The sequence below is a fragment of the Embiotoca jacksoni genome, unplaced genomic scaffold (assembly GCF_022577435.1).
Source record: "Embiotoca jacksoni isolate LCO1_2020_lvr unplaced genomic scaffold, fEmbJac1.0.p SCAF_15, whole genome shotgun sequence".
Classification (NCBI taxonomy): domain Eukaryota; kingdom Metazoa; phylum Chordata; class Actinopteri; family Embiotocidae; genus Embiotoca; species Embiotoca jacksoni.
In genome coordinates, this window is record NW_027185285.1 from 11,495,787 (window position 1) to 11,517,813 (window position 22,027).

At 44.5% G+C, this 22,027-nt stretch overlaps 2 protein-coding genes across 3 annotated transcripts in view; both read right to left on the reverse strand.

Annotated features, from left to right (window-relative positions):
• Window positions 1–9,173, reverse strand: part of tnrc18 (trinucleotide repeat containing 18) — a 46,674-nt gene extending 37,501 nt beyond the window's left edge. Inside the window, exons 1-2 of one of the 2 annotated variants that reach the window (XM_069149606.1) lie at window positions 8,993–9,173; window positions 6,865–7,222 (exon numbers count right to left, since the gene is read on the reverse strand). In XM_069149606.1, the coding sequence (XP_069005707.1) occupies window positions 6,865–7,081 (217 nt within the window). In that variant the 5' untranslated portion in view covers window positions 7,082–7,222; window positions 8,993–9,173. Of the gene's footprint in view, window positions 1–6,864; window positions 7,223–8,450; window positions 8,818–8,992 lie in introns of those variants that run through there. The other variant, XM_069149607.1, reaches the window with a different exon arrangement.
• A 7,414-nt stretch (window positions 9,174–16,587) lies between these two features.
• Window positions 16,588–21,198, reverse strand: actb2 (actin, beta 2). Its single transcript, XM_069149608.1, has 6 exons — window positions 21,091–21,198; window positions 19,244–19,373; window positions 18,670–18,909; window positions 17,816–18,254; window positions 17,520–17,701; window positions 16,588–17,404 (listed from the first exon to the last, which is right to left on the reverse strand). The coding sequence occupies exons 2-6, from the start codon at window positions 19,364–19,366 to the stop codon at window positions 17,261–17,263; spliced, it is 1,128 nt and encodes a 375-aa protein (XP_069005709.1). The 5' UTR covers window positions 19,367–19,373; window positions 21,091–21,198; the 3' UTR covers window positions 16,588–17,260.
• Window positions 21,199–22,027: the final 829 nt, after the last annotated feature.

A 22,027-nucleotide genomic window follows, 5' to 3' on the forward strand; every position in this document is an offset into this window, starting at 1 on the left:
TGGCACACTGACACAGGTAACCATTAATCCTGACTGTAAAGCCCGAGGAGAAGCCCTCACACACACACACACACACACACACACACACACACACACACACACACACACACACACAGAGCGAGGGAGGAGGGGGTGCAGGTTTGGCATACACACCTGGCAGCACATATTTTTCTGTATGAGTGCATTTATCCAGGCTGTGAACATGTGGTTCAAAGTGTGTTAATGATTTCATAATGTAATGTCTGGTTTTGCTTTGTTGCGACTCATTTAGAGGAAACGGTTTGTGTTTGCGAGCTTGTGACCTCAAGCTGAACACAAAACTTCACTTAGAAATGTCTCTTGATAAGTTGAAACACGTCAACTGTTAGTTTTACAAACCGCACCACAATGTGTTGACACCTGATGGCTTTCTCTCTCTGTACGATTGATTGTCCACAAAGAAATTACACAACAAATTTACAAAAGAGAATCTGATAAAACATGCACAACTATGCCAAATCTTCAAGATGCTCTACACATCCACCAAATCACACACGAGGGAAAGTCTCCTGTAAAAGCTGGATAAGATTCATTATCACACCTGAGATGAAAAGTAGGAAGTACAGTGTGGATCACACACATATTTTAGGTACATGTCAGACAACAATTCTGTTCTGCTACAACAAATCAGATGAAATAAGAGAAGTTGAGTTGTACGGTACTTCTGTGATCTCTCTAAAGAAAGCTTTATAGGACTTGACAGATATTTGGTTAAAATACTATTAATAGCCACTTGAAAAGCTGTTGGGATAACAAAAGACGAATGGCTTATAACGTTTGAAGAAATCCTCTTATTGGAAGTAAAATTCGTAACATTAAGATTCAGGATGGTGAAATCAGACTTTTAGATGTAATGATGAATGTGATTTTGTTTCTACTAATTGATATCTAATATCTATCTTTGCAGAATAGAATAAAGTGGAGACAAATACACTTTACTCTGCCATCACTTCTACAAGTAGCACATCACTCCTGATGATATAAGGGGTGTACGATCAAAGAGTATTTTTGTTGCTTGGTATTTAAAACTTAAATTACAAACTGCAGCCAAAACAGTTCAGTTAACAAAAAGTTTAGGAACAACACATGGTGCTATTGAAATGTAGAGCAGTTTGCAAATATGAGCTTGAAACAAGCTTTTGACCATAAAATAACGTGTAACATTGTGTAAATAGTAGAAAGATCACGGCAGGCTGAGATGTCACATTTGGATAAGAAGCTCCTGTCTTGATCTAAAATCTCATTCAACATCGTCTTTGCCGGTTTGGCTTGTTTAACAAGTTGAATGTATTGTATTCTAATTGACGGTATAGTTAACAGGACTACAAGCAAAAAGAGAAAAAAAAACATTGAAGACTAAGAAACTGGAATATCATAAAACGCCTCGACACTGAACACCTTCCTAAAAAATAATAAATTACAACAGGCCGACATTTTGACCCGTCATAAAATGAGAAATAGGAAAAGCGGGGTGTTACTAACGGCGTTAACGATGGCTCGGTGAGCGATGATGCGTGACGGTGAACCGTACCTGAAGCAGGTAGATGGAACCGAGACATCTACATCACAACCCAGCCACAACAGTACAGCTCCACAAACACCGAGTTATTCACCTCAACCGAGGGACGAAAAGGAAATCAAACTGGTGTCTCGTTCCAACTCGCTCTCTGAAACTTGTTGCTCCGACAGTCAGATGGAAACACGTTTCGTGCGTGTTTGCACTCATAAATGTCCTGTGAAGATGGCAGGTGTTATTTTGACACTGCTCAATACCAGCAAATGGAAACGCGCTCTCAACAGACGCACACACAAGCTCAGCAAGTGTCCCAGACAGACAGCGAGAATGGCAAGCACAGTTGCATAGTCACACAGATACATTGACACGCATACGCGTTGAAGAACATACAGAAACATCAGACACTATATTCTCAGCTGCTGCAGCAAACAGTTTTCACACCGCTGATGTGCCAACTAACAGGAAATTAACTCATGTTCTACCATAAAACAATGAAATGGAATTAATGTTATATGCACTTCCCGAGTGGAGAAACTTGTACAAACAGGGATTAATTTGATCGATGTGTATTCTAGTCAATCCTCGGATGATTTTTAAAGTCAACAGCAGATTTCAGTCGAACCGTCACATGTGCAGGTCGACTTTGTGGCACAGCTGACTAAAACGTGATCCGTGTCGTTAAAACACCGGCTGAAACAGACTCTCCTCGCATGGCCTACCTGCTCTGGGTGTCTCTTTTATGGCACTTTTGGATTTTACTCAAGTGTCCTGGGAGGAATACTGTTGAGCTTATGTAATGGGACACGTAGAGACTCAACATGCAGCCAAACAGACAGACATAAGGCAGTGTGTGTGACCTTTAGTGCGCTGAAGGCTGTTGTTTGCGTTTAAGGGAGGGTTCTGGCAGAGTGAACGACTTAGCTAATGCTTCGGGTATTTCAACATGCCTCTGCACGCTTGTTTGTTCGTGTGTACACATACACACATACACACACGTTTCACATTTGTGTGAGTGTTGTATATGCAAGTGTTGTGTGTGTGTGTGTGTGTGTGTGTGTGTGCGTGTGGTTTGTCTGCCTCTGACAGGTTTATTGTTGTAGGGCAGCAGTGCCTTGTGCTTTCTCTTAAGGAGCCTGTTTTCTCTCCTGAAGGATTCAATTAATCTGAGAGGGGATGTGTCGGAGCCACATCTTCTCACACTCACACACACACACACACACACACACACTTCTGTGTCTTGAATACATATAAACACAGACTCACCACATTAATTTTAAGCGCAAACAGACACACGAACCAAGCAGCGTGGAAGACAAATTGGTATCGGGCAAGACATCTCTGGCCTGCCCTGCAAGCTGCATGAATTATTATACTTACACTCCCGTGCCCTGTATGTGTGTGCGTGCATGTGTGCGTGTGTGTGAGAGAGAGAGAGAGAGAGAGAGAGAGAGAGAGAGAGAGAGAGAGAGAGAGAGAGAGAGACTGAAAGAGAGAACAACCGAAGGGCTACCACATTTATCTAACCGTGTATGAATGTGTTGTGGTCAGGGTAAACCTCTTCCTTTCTATCTGCAGAGTCCCGGGGGGAAACCCCAGCCCAAACTGCACTAAGCACAATCACATGCTCCTATTCCAATACAGAAGACCTCAATCCTCTCATCTGCACTGATACGCACACACGCACACACTCACAAACACCAGCTTTAGCTCTTTGAAAACAAAACACTGCTTTCCACTTTAGAGATTGTGCCCATTGAGTTCTCCTTTTCCATTTGTCTTGAGCCGTTCCATCTGCCTCTATTGACCTTCCTTCTCCAGACTCACTACAATGCCTACATTTACCTCCGTGTCTCAATCCCACCTTCTGCTACTTCTTTGTAGACACAAAACAAAAATGTGTGTATTAAAGTGACAGAAGAGGTGGGACGTGGCTGGTTTGGGCGTATTATGCCTTAAGTCCCACAGTTGAGGCGTGCCGCCTGGCCTGAGAATTTTTTTTTGTCCCATATCATTTATTTTCATTACCAGATCACGTACCGATACCTCGGCTTTGATAACAGTTCGTCAACGATGCTCTCTAGAAAATCCATTTGAATAAAAAGTAAATTACATCACACACTATAGTATAAATCTTTAGTTTTTAGACGGGTAGAGTGAAACGCAGGGTATTTTCTCGAGCAACCATTTACAGATGTTCCCCAAACGCCTCACATGCTGTCGGCAGTTTAGACTGTCAACTGATCTCTGAGAAAAGCAATGAAAAAGAGCACTTAGCACCAAAACTGACACTTAAATAGGAAAAAAGCTTCAACATTTCACCTCAACAACAAAGTGCATGACATTGAATTCTTGCTACATGCCGTTGACAATAAAATATTCTGCTGCCACTGCAACCTTTTACAGTTTGGAGGAAATAAAAGCATCCCTGGCCTTGTCTCCTCAGTGCAGTTACATTTCAGCAGGTCCTATCTCTGCTGCTCTGAGGCACGAGAGGGAGGGAGGTGGAGGAAAGAGACAGATGGCCTCAATCTGGTGATGGAGGCACCGGCAGACCTCCAGTAGACAGAGGACCATTTACAGCCATTTTACATCTATAAACAGTGACTAATACCTGATCCTGTTTAGAGATAACCTGAGTAGATAGAGAGGAATAAGCACTGCTGGGGTTCAAGGGAATAGGACCTGCTGATGGGAAAATGATGTCTTCACAGATGGCATTTTTGCTGCAGAGTTTACAAGCTACACAAATGAAAACACATTATTTGAAGATTCGCAATGCATTTAAAACAAATGTTAAGCTGCCTCGCACGCCGGCGAATCCAGAATTGTGAAAATAAGGGAGACACTCTACTCCATTAAGTCAGGTAGAAATCCTATTTAAACTCAAACCAAAAAAAATCTAATAAGGGAGACTCGTGGGAAATAAGGGTGCGCTGGCAGCTATAAACAGTCAACCCTGCTATCAAGAGCTCAGCCAAAAACAACTGTGCAAAAAAAAAAAAAAAAAAAAGTGTTGAATTCCAAGAAACACGTGTAAACAAAAACAGTAGCAGGGCGACCTTGCCTCCTCTGATTGCACAGCAGGTCCTTGCGTGCTGGATTCATGCTGTTTATTGCGATTAAACTGAAACATTAAGAACATTTGCAATTACCGGGTAATTATTATGTAATAGGGTTGTATAGTGTTATTACAAACATGGGACTGAGATCTCCGTCAGGTTTAGTTAATGTAATGTGTGGGGATTTGATATTGAGGAGCGCCATAAAGCTAAATGACCTGTATCGTACCGTGGTGTGTTTTAGTGGGCGGGGGATGCGAGTGTGTGTAGGGGAGATGAAATCAGAGAGTGAGAAGGTCAGTGTGTGGGCAGAATAAAATGTATCCCGTTTTAAAAAGGAGTGTTTAAACTGGCAATCGGGGCTGGAACAGTGGTTGGGTCAATTCCACTTAAAAATATCCCCCTCCTCCTTCTGGCCACACACACACACACACACACACACACACACACACACACACACACACACACACACACACACACCACAAGCAGTTTTCAGCTCGTTTCAGAGCCATGGGTGGGGAAAAAGAGGAACATCACATCAGCCCAGCTGAAACACACGGCTGCTGCTGCAAAGGCATTTCACCCAGCTACAGTTTTTGCTTCTTGTCCACACATCCAATAATTCCATCTGAAAAGGTTCTACGTTATTCAGGAGCTTTAAAATCGGTTCAAATAGCAGCAGTAAATTGCGCCCCCGTATATTTCTTTGCCACAATACACCCATCAATCATCCTAACACTCCCCGCGGTGAGTTGATTTCATCTCTGACACCTTTTCATGTTCGTGTGTGAGTAGAGTGTGTGGCCTCTGTCGGTGTGTCAAATTAACGCTTCATCAGAGCCCTGCCCTGCGAGCACCGACTCGCTTTACTAGACCCCCAGTACCTCCAGCTCCAAAGTGCTGCATTGAACCCACGCTCGAAAGACAAGGACGGGGGAACACGTATAAAGTGAAATATCGTTATGTTTGGGCTTCACCTCTGACAAGAAACCAGAGAAACTGTAACTGTATCTCTGTCTGCAGATACATGACTTCAGAGGGATGCAAGTAACTCGATGAGAGCGTTTGTCAGACTTTCCATTTTCCAGAAGACACAGCAGACTTCTTTCTCTCGCACACAAAACACATGGTCTGAGCATAAATGACAGTGCACACTTCCCCCGTGACTGACCACAAAACCATATGCAAAAATACATCTTATCTTTTCTTGTGCAATGTTATTTTAAGGTTTGAAATACCAATAGCAACAGCAGACATCGTTGCGCATGCAGTGACAGTAAAAGGAAAATAATCTGCTCAGCAGGGAACATATACTGTTGACGATCTACTGTATACAGCTGAGAAATACATAAACACATTTTCACAATGTAAACAAACAAATGGTGAGCACCGTCAGATAATGCCACACTTTCTCTTTTGATTCTTTTTAATGGCCAAACACACCAAAACCATCCAATTTACACCCAAGAGTGCTCACACACGCACGCACGCCCTCCCTCCCTCCCTGTCCTTCCCTCGTACAGATTCCTCAATGTGCTTGAAGCAGCAGCGGGGGTGTCCAGCACAACTGGTACAAATGCATGAAAAGAAGCATTTGCCAAATATTCCAGCAGAGTGCTTTTTACTCCAAATACAGAACCACAGTTCTCACTCACACAAACACTCCAGCAGGGTGAGCAGGGGTCTGTCATCCCTCTACGGTCACAACTTTAACACCCTCACTCCGCCAAACACAGATACCCACGCGGGCTTACACAAACTGCTCTCACAGCAATGACGGCGTAATTGTCCAAACGCAATCAGAGACCACTGCACCCTGACCTGCACACTGCTGCAACAACACCTCCAACACAGCCCTCAGCAGTCGGACCAGTTTGTGCCTTAAAGCCGACGCTGTGCGTGTGCGTGTGTGTGTGTGTGTGTGTGTGTGTGTGTGTGTTGAAAACTGCCAAGTAATTTTCCGCTAATGCGTTGCCCATCTCGAAGGCTAAGAATCTTCAGCACGACCTGTTCACATCTGAAACTTGTCACAGCTTTACAGCAGCCACTCCTCCTTCTGAAATCTACATCTGGGTTCATTTCCCACATAAGCCCGACATCCAAGTGATGACCGCGCATGCTGCTACAGACAGCCACAAAGTGTGCGCATTTTTGCGCAGCGTTATTTCAAGTTAATATTTCATCATTTTAGGCGTGTGCCTTCGGGGCACACACATGTCCGAACCGAGCAGTAAAACATCGTGTACTTACTGTGGTGTGGATGTAGGTTAATAGCCGATGGCAGGAATTTTCCGGAGTGGAGAGGCGGCGGATGATTCGCGCCCAAGTGACCGGGCGAGGGAGGGATCCTCCCGGCTGCTGCTGCTGCTGCTGCTGCTCCGAGTCGGTGAGACTCCATTGCGAGCCCCGCCAACAACGGAGGTGGTACATGGACGGATCGGGGAGGACCAAAATCTCTGCCATCCATTATCCACAGTGGGGAAAGTTGTGAAAGGAAATTGTCCGTTCGGATAGGCCCCCTATTCCGAAAAAGCCAATATTCTGGCTATAATAATGTCTTTAGTTTTCCAGGCGATTCGGGCTCCTTTTCAGCCATCCTGCCAATGACCTATAAAATACAACAAGAAAACATCGCTTGATACACAATCTGAGAGCAGACTGCAGTGTGGAGCAAACTGTTGGAAACTGGTAGTTTTAGGATTTCTCCTCTTTTCGGCGAACAGGCGGCCCATACGTGGAATGACGCAGTTTGGAAAACCACTTCAAAAACTAAACGCTGGATATTAGCTGGCGGTCAGTAGGACCATACGAGTAGCTCCCGTTGTATCCTAAATGCAGGTCTAAACGCGGCTTTTTAACTCCTATCTAGAAAATTAGGACGTGAGGTCGGAGCGGCACTCCACCACCCCCCACCCCCCTCCACTGCACACCGAGCAGGCAGGCAGCCGCTCCGGCTCCGCTTCCCGGGGAACCAGGCAGGAGAGGAGCGGCCATGCAGTTGCTCTGCCACCGGCCAAGAAAACAGCCCCTCGATCCCGCGATGGAAACGCAAAACGTCCGAATTCTAACAACCGATTCTACCTTTTCCGATTACCCAGTTGTTTTGCTGGTTTAGCAGCAATCCAGGCAGCGAGCCGTGTAAGCCAATACACCATACATACTGGAGGCGCATCAAATATAAATTTCAAACGGGTTAAAAATAAATAAGGTCGCAAAAGCCTGCATCATTAATCAGCGGGGTTAGCGGTGTTTTGTTGCCGACAGATGCGAATTTAGTCCGGGTTAGTTCGCAATTGGACATGGGTGCTGCCCGAGGGGGAAAAAAAAAAAAATCAGAAGCCAACCCGTAAACACTTGAGTCCACTGTTTAAAAAGCTACAACCTCATCTCAAATGATCGACGCTTTAATCTAGACCTAACTTTAAACAAGTATTACGATATAATAGTGTGTTTTACGTTACAATTTGACGAATAAATCGGTTTAATCAGAATCCAGCCGAGCAAATATGCGCCTTGAATCTGTAAAAAGGTCGATATAAATTGATTGTGAACAACATCTGATTAAATATAATCTTCGCACACACATGCGCGTGTTATATTAAAAACCATTAAAAAAAACAAAAACGGAATAAACTTCAAGGGGACGACAACAAGCAATGCGACTTTATCCAACAAGGCAACAAGGAGATTAAAAATGTAGCTATAAAAAAAAATGTATCACGTAGAATCTAACCATTTTTTACACATCGCCCGGAAATAAACTCTGGCTAAACACTTAATGTGATGAATTGAAGCACAAAAACAAAAACAAAAAACAAGGCGAAAGTCAAGTTAACCTTCAAAGGCTGCGAGCGAACACACCACAGCAATGACTCGTGATATGCAGGCGGGCGGGAGCTGAAGAAGGGCTCGTTCAGAAATCACAATAAACCCCCCCTTTTTAAAAAAAAAAAAAAAAAAAATACACCAGACACAAATGTTGCCCGTTTGAAAACAGGTTCGGGAGGTTAAGAAGTTAAAGTTGGAGCCCCTCTCCGTCGGGCTCCATGCGGCACGGCGGCGGGGAGATCGCGCATTTTGAGCCACGTTTCAAACTTTTTCACGGTTCCATTAGCGACACAGCAAACTTTCTCGGAGGAAACGTTTCGCAAAAAAAAAAGAAGAAAAAAGTGGAGTTTTCACACCAACAACAGTCCCACTCTTCCCACCCCCCCCAAAAAAATCCAACATGTCGCGTGGAATAACCTCCGCGCCCTTTTCAATCACATTAGATCCCAAATTAGGTTTTAAAACGGCGAGATCTTTTAGCTGAAAAAAAAAAAAAAAAAAAAAAAAAAAAGGAGAGGTAAAAAGAGAAAAATGCATGCCGAGCGCTTACATGAATGGGGGAAATTATCGGGTAACGAGCTAAAAATCTCTCAAAAATCCGTCCAGGTTGCTGGGAGAAGTGGAGTAGTCCATTACAGGCTTGTCCGAAGGTAAACTAACTGGGGGTTAGCTGTGGGGGGAGAGAGAAAGCCCCTGACGCGTCCTCCTCAGCAATGAAACACAGCATTGTTTTGCAGGCCCCGCCCATCTCCTCTGCTGCCACCCAACCCAGGACCTTTTACATAGCGCCGTTCTGATTGGCTGCACCAAGTGTCAATCAAAGTCCCCAATGTATTAAAAAAAAAAAAAAAAAAAAAAAAAAAAACGCACTCTGGCCGTTCGCCAACACTATAAAACCAATTATGGAGCAAGGAGGTTGGGCTGTTTCAAGGTCCCCTCTCCCTTCAAGACTGAGTGATCAAAACAAGCAGTGGGTTTCTCTTTTTTGAGTGTGAGAGGGAGGGGGCATTTTCAAAGCGAAGCCCCCACCCACCCGTTTCCACGCTCATTATTATAGACGCTGGAAGATTGGAGATCGGGAAACGGAAAGTATGGGGGCGTTGTGGCCCTTAAAATATGATTGCACAGGTTTTTAATGTAGTGTGGACCTCAGTTTACTTTCTCTCACCAGGTAGCAGTGAATAATTAACTTAGTCAGTGAATTACTTTCCATTACACACCTTTACTCCCCCCCTCCCCCCCAAAAAAGGGGAAAAGAATGCCACCTCAAGGAAAACGTCAAACTCAATAACAATCTCACAATTTGTCAAGGCGCTACTATTAATTCCAATTGAGTCTATCATTTGTGCAAACACAATTCGGTCGTTAATTGTTTCCCCAGACTCAACACAAACCACAATAGGCCAGTGTGGTTTCAGGAAAAGGAAATATGAGTGTTCCAAGCAAAACACATGTTAGCTCATCGTTCAGACCGAACCTTATCTCGGGGAGTCACTTAAGGAAGGGATCAAACATGAAAACTTTATTTTTTTGCACATCATGCCTTATCTTTATTCCATCATGTACAATTAAAGCCTGTAAGCGTATGATTAACAATTTAATTATAGTATGTCTTCACTCATCACTTTGATAGGTCTGATGCCCGATTTCACTGGTCATATCGAGGCATCCAATATTCTGTACGTCATATCAGACAGAAATCAACAGAGACTGTTGTCGCCTTCAGGATGATTACATTTTTGATTCCCTAAAACCGATTTCTCCCAGCGAGGAATAATGCCAAGCTTTCAGTATGCAAATAGCCAAGGCAGGCTGTAGGTGAAACAACGCTGGGATGTCTCCTTCTGCATAATCTGCACCGAGTTTGAGCGGACACACACACACACACACACACACACACACAGATTTGCATTAGAAGAGGAGAAAAAGTGGCGTACTCAATTAGTGTTATTATGTTAAAATTCAGAAGGGGGGGGGGGTCAACCTTTAGTGACAACCGGAGCTCTAATAAACCCTTGCATGGTTTCGCTGCCTCTCCGAACAAACACGTTAGCATCCATTTAGTTTTATTGTCCAACATGTTTTATTTGACGAGAATTTTACTATCTGCGTTACATAGTTGCAAAAAATGTTGATTAAAAAAAAAAATCGGAGGCGGTTTCAAGCTGCCCTTGCTCCCCTCCTTGTACTCCTCCAGCCCCTCCTCCTGCACTTTGTCGGTTTCAAGGCGGCCCTCCTCCGGTAGCTTTAACGGAGACCCAAATCGCTAAAAGAGAGGAGGGAGAGCAGTGCAGGCTCAGCCGAAGAGTTGGCTGCGGTGCGGACACTTTCTAACACAACATCGGGGAAATGTGTGGGGTTGTCCGGTGTTCCGACGCTCCTGGTGGTCACACCTCGTTGGGTATTTTTTTTTTTTTTTTTTGCACAATCGGACCACGACATCACAGCCGAATTGAGCAAAAAGAAGAGGCCGAGCAGCGACTGCCCTCACCCCGCTGACCTGTCTGCTTGCAGCGCCTATCGCTCCTGACGGGACCCGGGGAGGGATTTACCAGGCGGAGATCAGAGTGATGTCCCGGTCAGTCTGAAGGGACCAAGCCGGCCTTTGTTCTCCAAATCAGTCAGACTGGGAATTCAGACAATGCTTTCAAATTAGGGCCCTATTATTGCTCTCTTTTCACTCTGCGTGCAGGAGGCAGGTTTCATCTTCTCCTTGCTGTTTTTCTTGTCAAATACCGCGGCTTTTGCGGGGGCTGCCTCCACTTTGAGGTGGGTATGGTCACTGTATGGGTTGTGGAGCGTCGTGGTGGCATTCATAACAATTTTATGAAACAGCTTACTCATGATTGCCTCACATTATAAAGGTTACAATATACTTTATGTCGATTTTACGCATGTTTTACGCACGCGTTTACTTCAGTTGTATAACAAAAATTATTATATGCATTTTAATTTTTTTTTTAAATTACTCTGACTATATTATGAAATAAACTTGTCATTGCGTTTCTGTGTAATTGAATTTGCACGTTATTCAGCCTAATAAATCAGTGCACCTACAGAGCAACAGCCATACAATGAACAATGTGTGGTTTATGTCCAGGTTCTTAATAACAGACAGTACTATCTATTTATTTCTAAGTTATGCTCCTAGCAGGGATGTATTACTTCAGGAACAGATGGGACCATTTCCATTTGGTAGATTATGGTTTTTTGTTTTTTTTTGGCCTATACACCAACTGGGTTCTTTGAGGATGATCCAACTTTTAGGCTCCAAGCTTGTGTTCCATGTTGGGCTGTGGTGGGAAAGTACTGAAAGCCTATGATTTATAGCCCAAAACGCTGCTGAGTCAATATAATACCACAGCCATGTTTTTTTTTCATTCCACTAACATTTTTTATTCCACCAACCAAGAGATTACAGAACGAGAGCATTTGTTATGTTTTGCTTGCTCTTATCTTTGCCTGAACACCATATCTTTGGCTGTCCAAATATCATAGCTGGAGTTTGAGTTAATTCTGCCCTATCAGCTGAAGGATCAGGTAAATGATTTAATTTGATGGACAGACTATCTGATTTTCTTCGGGCATGCGGCTGCATTAACCCACAGGGGACAGAGCACGGAGACAGCATTGATTAATTCAGCTGGGGGAAAGAAATACATAAATGCAGAAGGATGTCTGCCTGTATAAGCACCCACCTCAACAACAGCACTTCAGTCAGCACATCTCACTTGGGGTAATGTGCTCATAAACCCTGAATGTATGGTCATGTTCCCAATCTCTACAATATGAGCAAATGAGAAGCAGAAATTAATTTTTTTTTAAAACCCAGTCCTAATACTTTATGTTACCTCTCCCAAACACCCCCCTCTCTCTGTCTCTCTCACACACACACACACACATACACACCAAAGAGCGCCTGCATGCCCACAGGGCTAAATCATTCGTCCTACCAAGTCTCACGTACTGTATTGTCACTGTAGCAACTGTCACTGACTGCACTGCAGCAAGATAAATGCAGAAAGATGTTTGTGAAAGAACCTAATTGCCGTTTCCTGATGGACCACAACAACCAGAAAAAACACACAATAAACATGCCAGTGAGTCTGACATCACCGCACACACCAACCCCCCACTTGAAGCGGACAAGCATAGACACATGACTCTCATGGGGTACCTGCCAATCATCCGACTGTGCCTTGCAGGGTTTTATGATGGACCACTTGTTAGGGGATGGAGTGTGGGTGGGGGAGTCATGGGGGTGGGGTGTTGTGTGTATGGGGGTTTGGGAGCTTTCTGCTGGAGGACAAACAGCTGGCCACAGGCACACTGCCCTGACAGCCATAAGACAAAGTAATAGCAGATAACATGAACACACAGGAAATCCAGATACACATGTGAGCACAAATATTCCCACTTCACTCCATTTCAGCCTGAGCTTCAATAAAATGAGCTATCACTTTTGGATGGGTAGTTGTGTGCATGTGTTATAAATGCATGCATATGTATGGTCATATAGGAGCTCCCATACATAACAGGTTTATTGCTATAGCAGTATTAATCGACCATGCACACAACACTACAGCCAGAACAAAAGAAGTGAAAAAAGCTGACACTTACCATAACAAAACATTTAATCTGCAGATTCACATTAGCACTCAGAAGCCTGTATAGTTGGCATTGATTTTAAAAACATTGAAAAATAAATAATCTGGAAGTGTTACAATGACAACGACATGCATAGAAGTCATAGCAAAGAGATTCCCATCTGCCACTGCCTCAAACCAACATGAGGGTTGGGGGTGGGGGTCTGTCAACTGTGCACGCAAGCTTGCAATAACCACGGTGTGTATTTCTGGTGCTTGGTCCTGTCCCTGACTCATGCGGCCAGAGCTCTGAGAACTGGTGAGGTTTTTCTCTTGAAAAAACGTCTAGCCTGGCCGCAAGCAGAAGGACTCAGCAGAAAAGTTCAGTGGCAGTGTGTCCGGACCACTGAATCCTGTCTGCCGTTGTGCATGCTATCCTTCATTATTATTCAGGATTGTAGAGGGTGGGATGATCTCTGGGGTCCATCTTGGGTATAGAATTTTTGATTTGAGTGAAATATGGGGGGGGGGGGGGGGGGGGGGGGGGGGTTGAGCCACATGGCCAGTTATTAAAGCCTCCTGTCAGTCAGTGCCTCTCTGACAGAAACACTTTACACCACACCAAATAACATCCAATGCAGAGAGGGTGCATTACCCCCAGTGAACATGTCACCCTCTGTAGAATGAAAAACACTCTGAGGGCTGCAAAAAGAGGATGTACAGTATTTGAGTGTGATCTATTTTTCTCTGCTGGCCTCCTTCTGTCAGCAGTGGTAGCCTTCTATTTGCCTTTCACCCAGTTTATACGCCAAACTAGACTCATGTGGTGCAGCGGCCCCATCTGTTGGGGTAAGATAAGAACTGCACACAAGCTGGATCAGTGACCTGACCAATGGAGCTGCTCTAAAGCTGCACGGCTGTAGTAAATGCAGGAACACACTAAGCCTCATTTTCTGACAAATTGTTCCCCCTCTGTGTCGTTCCTCAAGGGAGGACATTGTGCTGTAGCAGACATTTTTGAGCCGAATGCCTCATTCACTCGCACAAACACAGACCTGCAGTGCTCACACCTGCACCGACAACACACCCACCCACCCACCCACACATTCACAATAGCCACCAAGACAAGAGCAGAAAAATGGGATGCACACACACTCACACACACACACACACACACACACACACACACACACACACACACACACACACACACACACACACATGTACAGTAAACTACACACATGTCAAGCACTGTTTCCCTGGCAGTGAGTGTTTTGCTGGCGTGGCAGTAAAAGGATATCAGAGGGAAGCAGTCTCAGCAGAATCACAGGGGCGCGGTGGGGTGGAGGTGGTGGAGGTGTGGGCTGCAGTGAGATGTAATAAATTTCCAATACCAAACACACTTGATCTTCACTGTGTATGTGAGTGCACCGCTAGTCTGCATGCATATATGAATTCATATTGATGCAGGCGTACACTTCTGTGTGCACAGGCCTCCATGTAGCCCTGAAATACTGCATGAAAGTAGGAGAACCTGATTAATGGAGGCTGGATGACTTTGGTTCTAGTGCTGCTGTCTGTGTTGTCAGAAACAGGATATGATGCATAGAGCATGAGGGTGGGGCTGCACCATTCACCTCCAACAATCCATCTTTCATCTCTGTAATATACAAGTGTGGAGATCTGTTATTTTTAGAGGTGCACATGGAATAGGTTTGTATCAGCAGACGCTCTGTTCCCACAATTTTTGGGAAACCTTGCATTTTTTTTAACTGATGTACAGAACACACATTTCAGGCTCCGATTCACTGTCCATTACACAAGCTCAATAATCCCTATCAAATCATAATCAAATAACTTTATTCTTAAAGATGGGAATTCCAACAAAAAAACACGGTTTCATCTCTAGCTCTGTCCATAAGCGTTAATATTAGTCAGTGTGGTGAAATGCAGAAAATAAAGTCATCAGGGAGGACCACGCCTCCCTTTTATTAAGACTATAAATGAGCCTTCACTGCCATCTGCTGTCTGAACTGTGCAACTGCTTTAGATTTTTAAAGGGCGACCTAACTATCAGAACAAGTTACTGAAGCCAGTGAGCTCCAACAGACAGCCTGGGGTCATTTATAGCTAAATAACAATCCGTGACCTCATGATGATGTCATGATGAGATGCCTCAGGGTGGTAAATTGGCTTTAATGTTATTATGTAACATTTGGAGACTGACCTGCGTCCTCATCCTGTAGGACTGACTGACCTCACTGGGGCCTGTCCTCACCTTTCAGTCCATATGTTTACACCCTGTCACCTGAGCCGGGTGTAAGCAGCTAATAGGTCACAATGAACCCGAAACCACAGAACAGCAGAGAAACATAGATACGTGAAAACAGAGTAAGTTGGCCGGTCTCTTCACAAAGCACATTTTCAATACTTTTAATAACAATAACTGAGATAACAGCTTGATTTATTCTGTGTAGTACCACTCGACGGTGAGCAAGGAGTATGTGTTAATAGCAAGGCTGTTCTGATGGGTAAGCCAGATCATACCGCACGCGGTGTATCTGAAGATATGAAAGACTCCTCATGGTGTTTGTTTATGACTAGGCACCATCACTACTGAATAGGTCACTGAAAATAAAAAGCAACATGTAGGCCGTACATGTGATCAGAGTATTGTCCGGTAATTTATCATTCAACTTTTGATTCTTGCCTCTCATTTCTGACAAACTCGGGTCTTGTACTGCTGCTATTAGAAAACGGTTGTCAGAGGTCTCTAGAAGAGAGGCATGCAGCTGCTGTTTAAATACAGCATGTTTGGGGTTGTCCTATATTTGTAATCACACTTTCAATTATTGAATTGACCTCCCTTCGGCAGACAGTTGTCTGAGGAGCTAAAACTAGAAATGCAACACTTCCTCACGACAAGTTTTTTTTTACAACTTGTGAAGATCCGGCAGGAGCTGCAGGGCTCTACAAGGTCAGCCGTCCCGTGACCTCAACAGCTGCCTGCATACATGTGGTGTACATGGGATCAGACGGTACTATGGCCTGTAGTTTTATGACGCGTTTCTCTGGTCATACCTGCGGCACCTAAATCGATATGTTGAGCACTCTGCTGTCACTGGTGGTTTGATTGAATAAAAGGTAAACATGCATTCATCAGCAGAGGCCTCATTAGAACTACGCAAGAGCCAAAGTTTTGCCTGAACTGTCCAGTAGTTGTTTCAGGAGTCAACTTTAGGACTCGTAGTATTTGTTTCCAAACTTTAGTTTAAGATTGAGATTTAAATTTCCCTTTAAAAGAAGAAACCCACATTTAAAGACTGAAAAACATCAGCACGATGTACTAAAAGTGTATTTTTTTTTTTTCTATACCTCATTTTTGACAGCTCAAGGGAAACGGGGCTAAACTTGAACTGCTGCCTTTACATATTATTCATCAACTTTGTTTTGAACCATGTCCTTTACCGTTAGCGTTCTTGCACATCCTTAAAGCTGAAATACTGAAAGTCTTACACCCAGTTAAATGAAATATTTCACACAAGACAAGAGTCAGACATCATGTCGGAACACATGTGCACTTTATTGGGATCGTTTAGTCAGTGTACAGGTTGGCCCCACCGGTCTGGCACCCCATGTTACCCCATTATGTCGAGACCCCTCGCCCCACCACCCCGGGGATGAAACCTCCAATAGGGGGAAGAAGAGGTCGCGATTGGGTTTTGCATAACAAAAACAAAAAAATTAACAGGACCAAGATATTTTTTAAGGCTGAAAGTACAAAAAACCCAGACATAATTTACATACAAGCGATACTACAACCATGTTTAAGTATGCGCCAACCACTGGGCAGCCTTCACAGAGGCGAATACGTGTCTGAACAATGCAGTTAACATTTGGAATCATGTGTCTGAACAATGCAGTTAACAAACATTTGGAATGACTCAAAGAAAAAACAAAATGTACATTTTTTTAAGTCCCCAGATGCAACTGCAGAACCCTGGGGTGCTTTTTCTTTTTAACCTAGCCAAAACATTACTGTCTCCTTCATCGTTCCAGTTTTTTTTAAAATCCTGAGTCAAGCGCCAAAAATAACTGAAGCCATGCCAATGAGTTGGTCATCTAGGCTCTGCGCCTGAGTGTGTATGAGAAATGTGTGGTGTGTGGTTGTTTTGCACAGAGCTGAAGTTGTCGGGCGTTTGGTCGGGGAGGGGGAAGGAGGAACAGTCTGTTTAGAAGCATTTGCGGTGGACGATGGAGGGGCCGGACTCATCGTACTCCTGCTTGCTGATCCACATCTGCTGGAAGGTGGACAGAGAGGCCAGGATGGAGCCTCCGATCCAGACAGAGTATTTACGCTCTGGTGGGGCAATGATCTGCAGGAGGACAAGGGAAACGGCGTTAGCATTGAGCCTTTTCGTCAAGATACGCATTTGGCTAATCGGACACGCTAGCAGCAACCGAATGCCACCGTGTAGCCGGTCAGCTCACCTTGATCTTCATGGTGGATGGGGCCAGGGCTGTGATCTCCTTCTGCATCCTGTCGGCGATGCCGGGGTACATGGTGGTACCTCCGGACAGCACAGTGTTGGCGTACAGGTCCTTACGGATGTCGACGTCACACTTCATGATGCTGTTGTAGGTGGTCTCATGGATTCCGCAGGACTCCATACCTGAGGGCAGAAACCAAAACACTCGTCAGCAAGTGGCCGCGCAGCGTAAACACGAGCCGTCGGCGCGTATTCAGCATGTAGAGCGCGTGTTGGGTTTAAGGCGGGTGAACGTACCAAGGAAGGAAGGCTGGAAGAGGGCCTCTGGGCAACGGAACCTCTCGTTGCCGATGGTGATGACCTGTCCGTCGGGCAGCTCGTAGCTCTTCTCCAGGGAGGAGGAAGAGGCGGCGGTACCCATCTCCTGCTCGAAGTCCAGGGCAACGTAGCACAGCTTCTCCTTGATGTCACGCACGATTTCCCTTTCGGCTGTGGTGGTGAAGGAGTAGCCACGCTCTGTCAGGATCTTCATGAGGTAGTCTGTGAGGTCGCGGCCAGCCAAGTCCAGACGCAGGATGGCGTGGGGCAGGGCGTAACCCTCGTAGATGGGCACTGTGTGGGTCACACCATCACCGGAGTCCATGACGATACCAGTGGTACGACCAGAGGCGTACAGGGACAGCACAGCCTGAATGGCAACGTACATGGCGGGGGTGTTGAAGGTCTCGAACATGATCTGTGGGGGAGAGGAGAGAACATTTTAGTTTCCCAATCACAGCAAACGTATTTTGCTGTTGTGGCCACTGCACTCCCTACATGCATTAGAGTGAGACTGAAGTTAGTAGAAAAAAAAAAAAAAGTGCAGAAAGCACACATTCCTTCACACTTGTGCATGTCAGATGGCTATTAAGTGCCACTCTACTGGCTCTGCTAAACATTATTGACACAAGTGCAGATAAAAGCACACCGTCAAGAGACCTGTTGATGATAGATCATCTTATAGGAGAGAAGTCCTGGAGGAGAGGGGGAGGAAGGAGCAAGTGAGAATGGAATAGAGAAGGAAACTAAGGAGATGACGTAAAAGTCAATACTTTAATCTACCGTCTGGCTAAACTGGAAATGCTCAATTCTGCACAAGTGAGGGTGTGTACCTGGGTCATCTTCTCCCTGTTGGCTTTGGGGTTCAGGGGGGCCTCTGTGAGCAGGACAGGGTGCTCCTCAGGGGCAACTCTCAGCTCATTGTAGAAGGTGTGATGCCAGATCTTCTCCATGTCATCCCAGTTGGTCACGATACCGTGCTCAATGGGGTACTTCAGGGTCAGGATACCCCTCTTGCTCTGGGCTTCATCACCAACATAGCTGTCCTTCTGGCCCATACCCACCATCACTCCCTGAGGAGAGCAAACAGTTTGTTAATTTAACCAAACAGATAACGGACATATGGGGCTTTCCAGTCAAGTTCCAGGCTGCCACTCAAAACACATGTACTTCGGTGTAGAAGCTGTGAGGTTGTTAAATTAATGCCAAGTATAACTGGACTACAAAGAAACTGAACAAAACTCGAGTCATTTTCAGATGGCATCCAGTTAAAATTTTAGAATTCAGAGATGATTACTTTAATGGTGATTGCCTGCATTTAAAATAAAAGACAACAAAATGCTTAAAATGCAAATTCTGTGTTTATTCAACTCGAGAGTTGTACTTTATTCTGTGCACATCACCAACCTGATGTCTGGGGCGACCGACGATGGAGGGGAAGACAGCACGAGGGGCGTCATCTCCGGCGAATCCGGCTTTGCACATACCGGATCCGTTGTCAACAACCAGTGCGGCGATTTCATCTTCCATGGCTGAACTGTGAAAGGAGGGGGAAAAAAAATAAAATAAAATATTGTTAAAACACTCAAGTCTCACATCCGCCTATCAGCAGCTGCTCCACAGTCATGAGCTCCCCCCCCCCCCTCCCCCACCCCACACACACACACTTCCTGTTAACTAGGTGCAGTTCACCAAATCCGCCGCTGGGTGGAGCGCGAGCGCAAACATTCCGACCAAGCCAGACAAAAGGAAGTGGCACTGCATTCTGTTATTACCATATAAGGACATGGTTCGGTTTTGAGCAGCTTTGCGGCTACCGGCGTCGTGGCGCGCGGCCAGAGCGGCAGAGCACGAAGAAGAAGAAGAAGAAAAAAAAAAAAGGAACATTCGACATTATCAGACCCGGCGGCGCGAGACCACTCCCTCTGGTTCACGAGCTCAACCCCCCCCCCCACCACCACACACCCCCCTCCCCCCCATTGTTGCTCAATCATATTGGTTTTTTAAAACGCAACAGAAATCTTTAAGGTTTTAATATCACTGCGTCATTACTCCAACCGCCTCATTAAATTTCACAACGGCCATCCGACACGACCGAGTACATCTTTTACTTTACGAGTCAACATTCTATTAAAAAAAAAAAAAAAATTAAAAATTAAAAAAAAAAAAAAAACTCAAAAAGCCCGTGGACACTTATTAAAGTTCATTTATAAGAAAAAAAAGAAGTTGCATAATGAAGTCATGTTGACTCATGAATGGGTCACAAGTCCTTGACTGATGATCCATTTCCTGAAAGCCACGCCTTTTCCAGGAGTGGATGGTTTTTTTTTTTAACATTTGCAATTTCCTCCTTTCGTCGTGTTCAAGGTTGTCGAGACAGGAATTCATTACGAAGTATTAATCATTAAAAAAAATCAATTAAAAAAAAAATCAATCCATTAATCAATTTATGCATTTTGCAGGCCAAATATTCTTGGCTTTCTTAATTAGAGTGGCCCTTAAAAAAAAATATATATATATATATATATATATTATTATTATTTTATTTTTTTAAGATCGTAAAGCTGAATCTAACACGACTAACCGGGGGACACGCGAGTTTCTCCATGGCAACCGATCCCGATATAAAAGCGCTACTGTTGCAAGTCTGAAGGGCGTGCTAGCATGATGTGGCTAGGCTAAAATATGCTAAAGTAGGTCACACCCCGCCGCATCGGGCGCACAAAGGGGAGCAGCCGAGATCAAGACAACCTCAACTCGAAAAGCCTCTTTTCGAACTGCCCCGCTTCGGGGAGGGCGGAGGACGGGGACGCAAGCCAAGACCGAAATACTGCAAAAAAAGTTGCACCGCTACGCGGAGACAAAAACCCGGTTTTGGTGCGAGCCGTTGACTTACGAGGCAACATTCACCAGAAGCCGGCTACATCCATCTGGACCAGCGGCACCAAATTTACTTGCCACTACTAAAAACCTACCCAAAACAATAAAAATACAGATACTGGGTGTTTCTTTATTTGACTTTAACTTTAAAAAAAATAAATCAGCAGTACAGTTGATGTATGACAGGACAAAGAACCTCGTGGTCCCTCTGCCATTTTTTTTTTTTTTTTTTTTTTGCATTCAAATTAAAAAAAACATTTTAGACAACTGCATAAATTTTTTTTTTTTTTTTAAAAAGACGTTGTCAACTAAATGTTTACTTGATAAACATTCTATAATTAGAAATATGTAAATGTTGGTTTCTGTCTACTTACCTTTGGGTGGGGGGGCTTTTCGCTTTAAGGGAACCGGTTTCAGGCAAATGATATCCCGCACAAGCTGCGTGTGACGGAGCTGAGAGTGAATCCGTTAGCTGTGGGCGCTTGTGTTTTATACTGCGTCAGTTGCCCGGCTCTCGCCATAAAAGGTAAACTTTCGGAATTGCGGCCTCTGATTGGTCCAGCGTCATGCACTGGGGCACGTCGCGTGCACGCTGTGGTGCACTGAGCGCTCGCGATTTGAGAGCGAGAGAAGGGAGAGAGGGAGGCGATAATAGCGACAGGATTGTAGAAAATAAAAGGGAAGGGATCGGCGTCGCGAGGCCTAATACGTCTAATCTCTCGATGTAATGTTTTACATACAGGCTAAATGATATATAAAGTTTTAATATGTGTGCAATTCGTCTTCCGCACCTGATTTTTTGGTGGTTATGCATACTTGTATAACAAAAAAAGAAAGAAAGGAGCTCACCACCTAAGACTCCTCCCTGTGAAGGCTGCTGAGGCCCAGGACTTTTTTTTTTTTTTTTTTTTTTTTTTTTTTTATCCAAAAGGCTATTCTCCCTTCCCGGATCTTCTCTGTAGAAATAGCAGATATTATTTTGATATTTCAAACAATGTGAATGTGATGCTAATGTTGCTGTCCACTTTGTAAACCGGCTGTAGTCTCCTCAGTGGGAGTCACAGCTACTGCATCACCAGGTCAAACACATGACTCACATAACACACACACACACACACACACACACACACACACACACACACACACACACACACACACACACACAGTAGTGGAACTGCCCTGCCACAGGCTGGGGAATGACCACTTAGTGTATGTAGGCCACCTTAATCTGCAAGTTCTTGCTTTTGAAGTGAATTTTTTTTTTTGATCAAGTATTTGTGCTTTGTGGCGACACGATCTTGGGCTCCTCCT

Bases quoted from the DNA above. Each gene is read 5' to 3' on its own strand.
- actb2 (XM_069149608.1), bottom strand. From the start codon at position 19,366: ATGGAAGATGAAATCGCCGCACTGGTTGTTGACAACGGATCCGGTATG. The intron at 18,255-18,669 runs GTACACACCCTC...TCTCCCCCACAG, and splicing joins ACAGGGAGAAGATGACCCAG to ATCATGTTCGAGACCTTCAA. The intron at 17,702-17,815 runs GTACGTTCACCC...TTCTGCCCTCAG, and splicing joins CTTCCAGCCTTCCTTCCTTG to GTATGGAGTCCTGCGGAATC.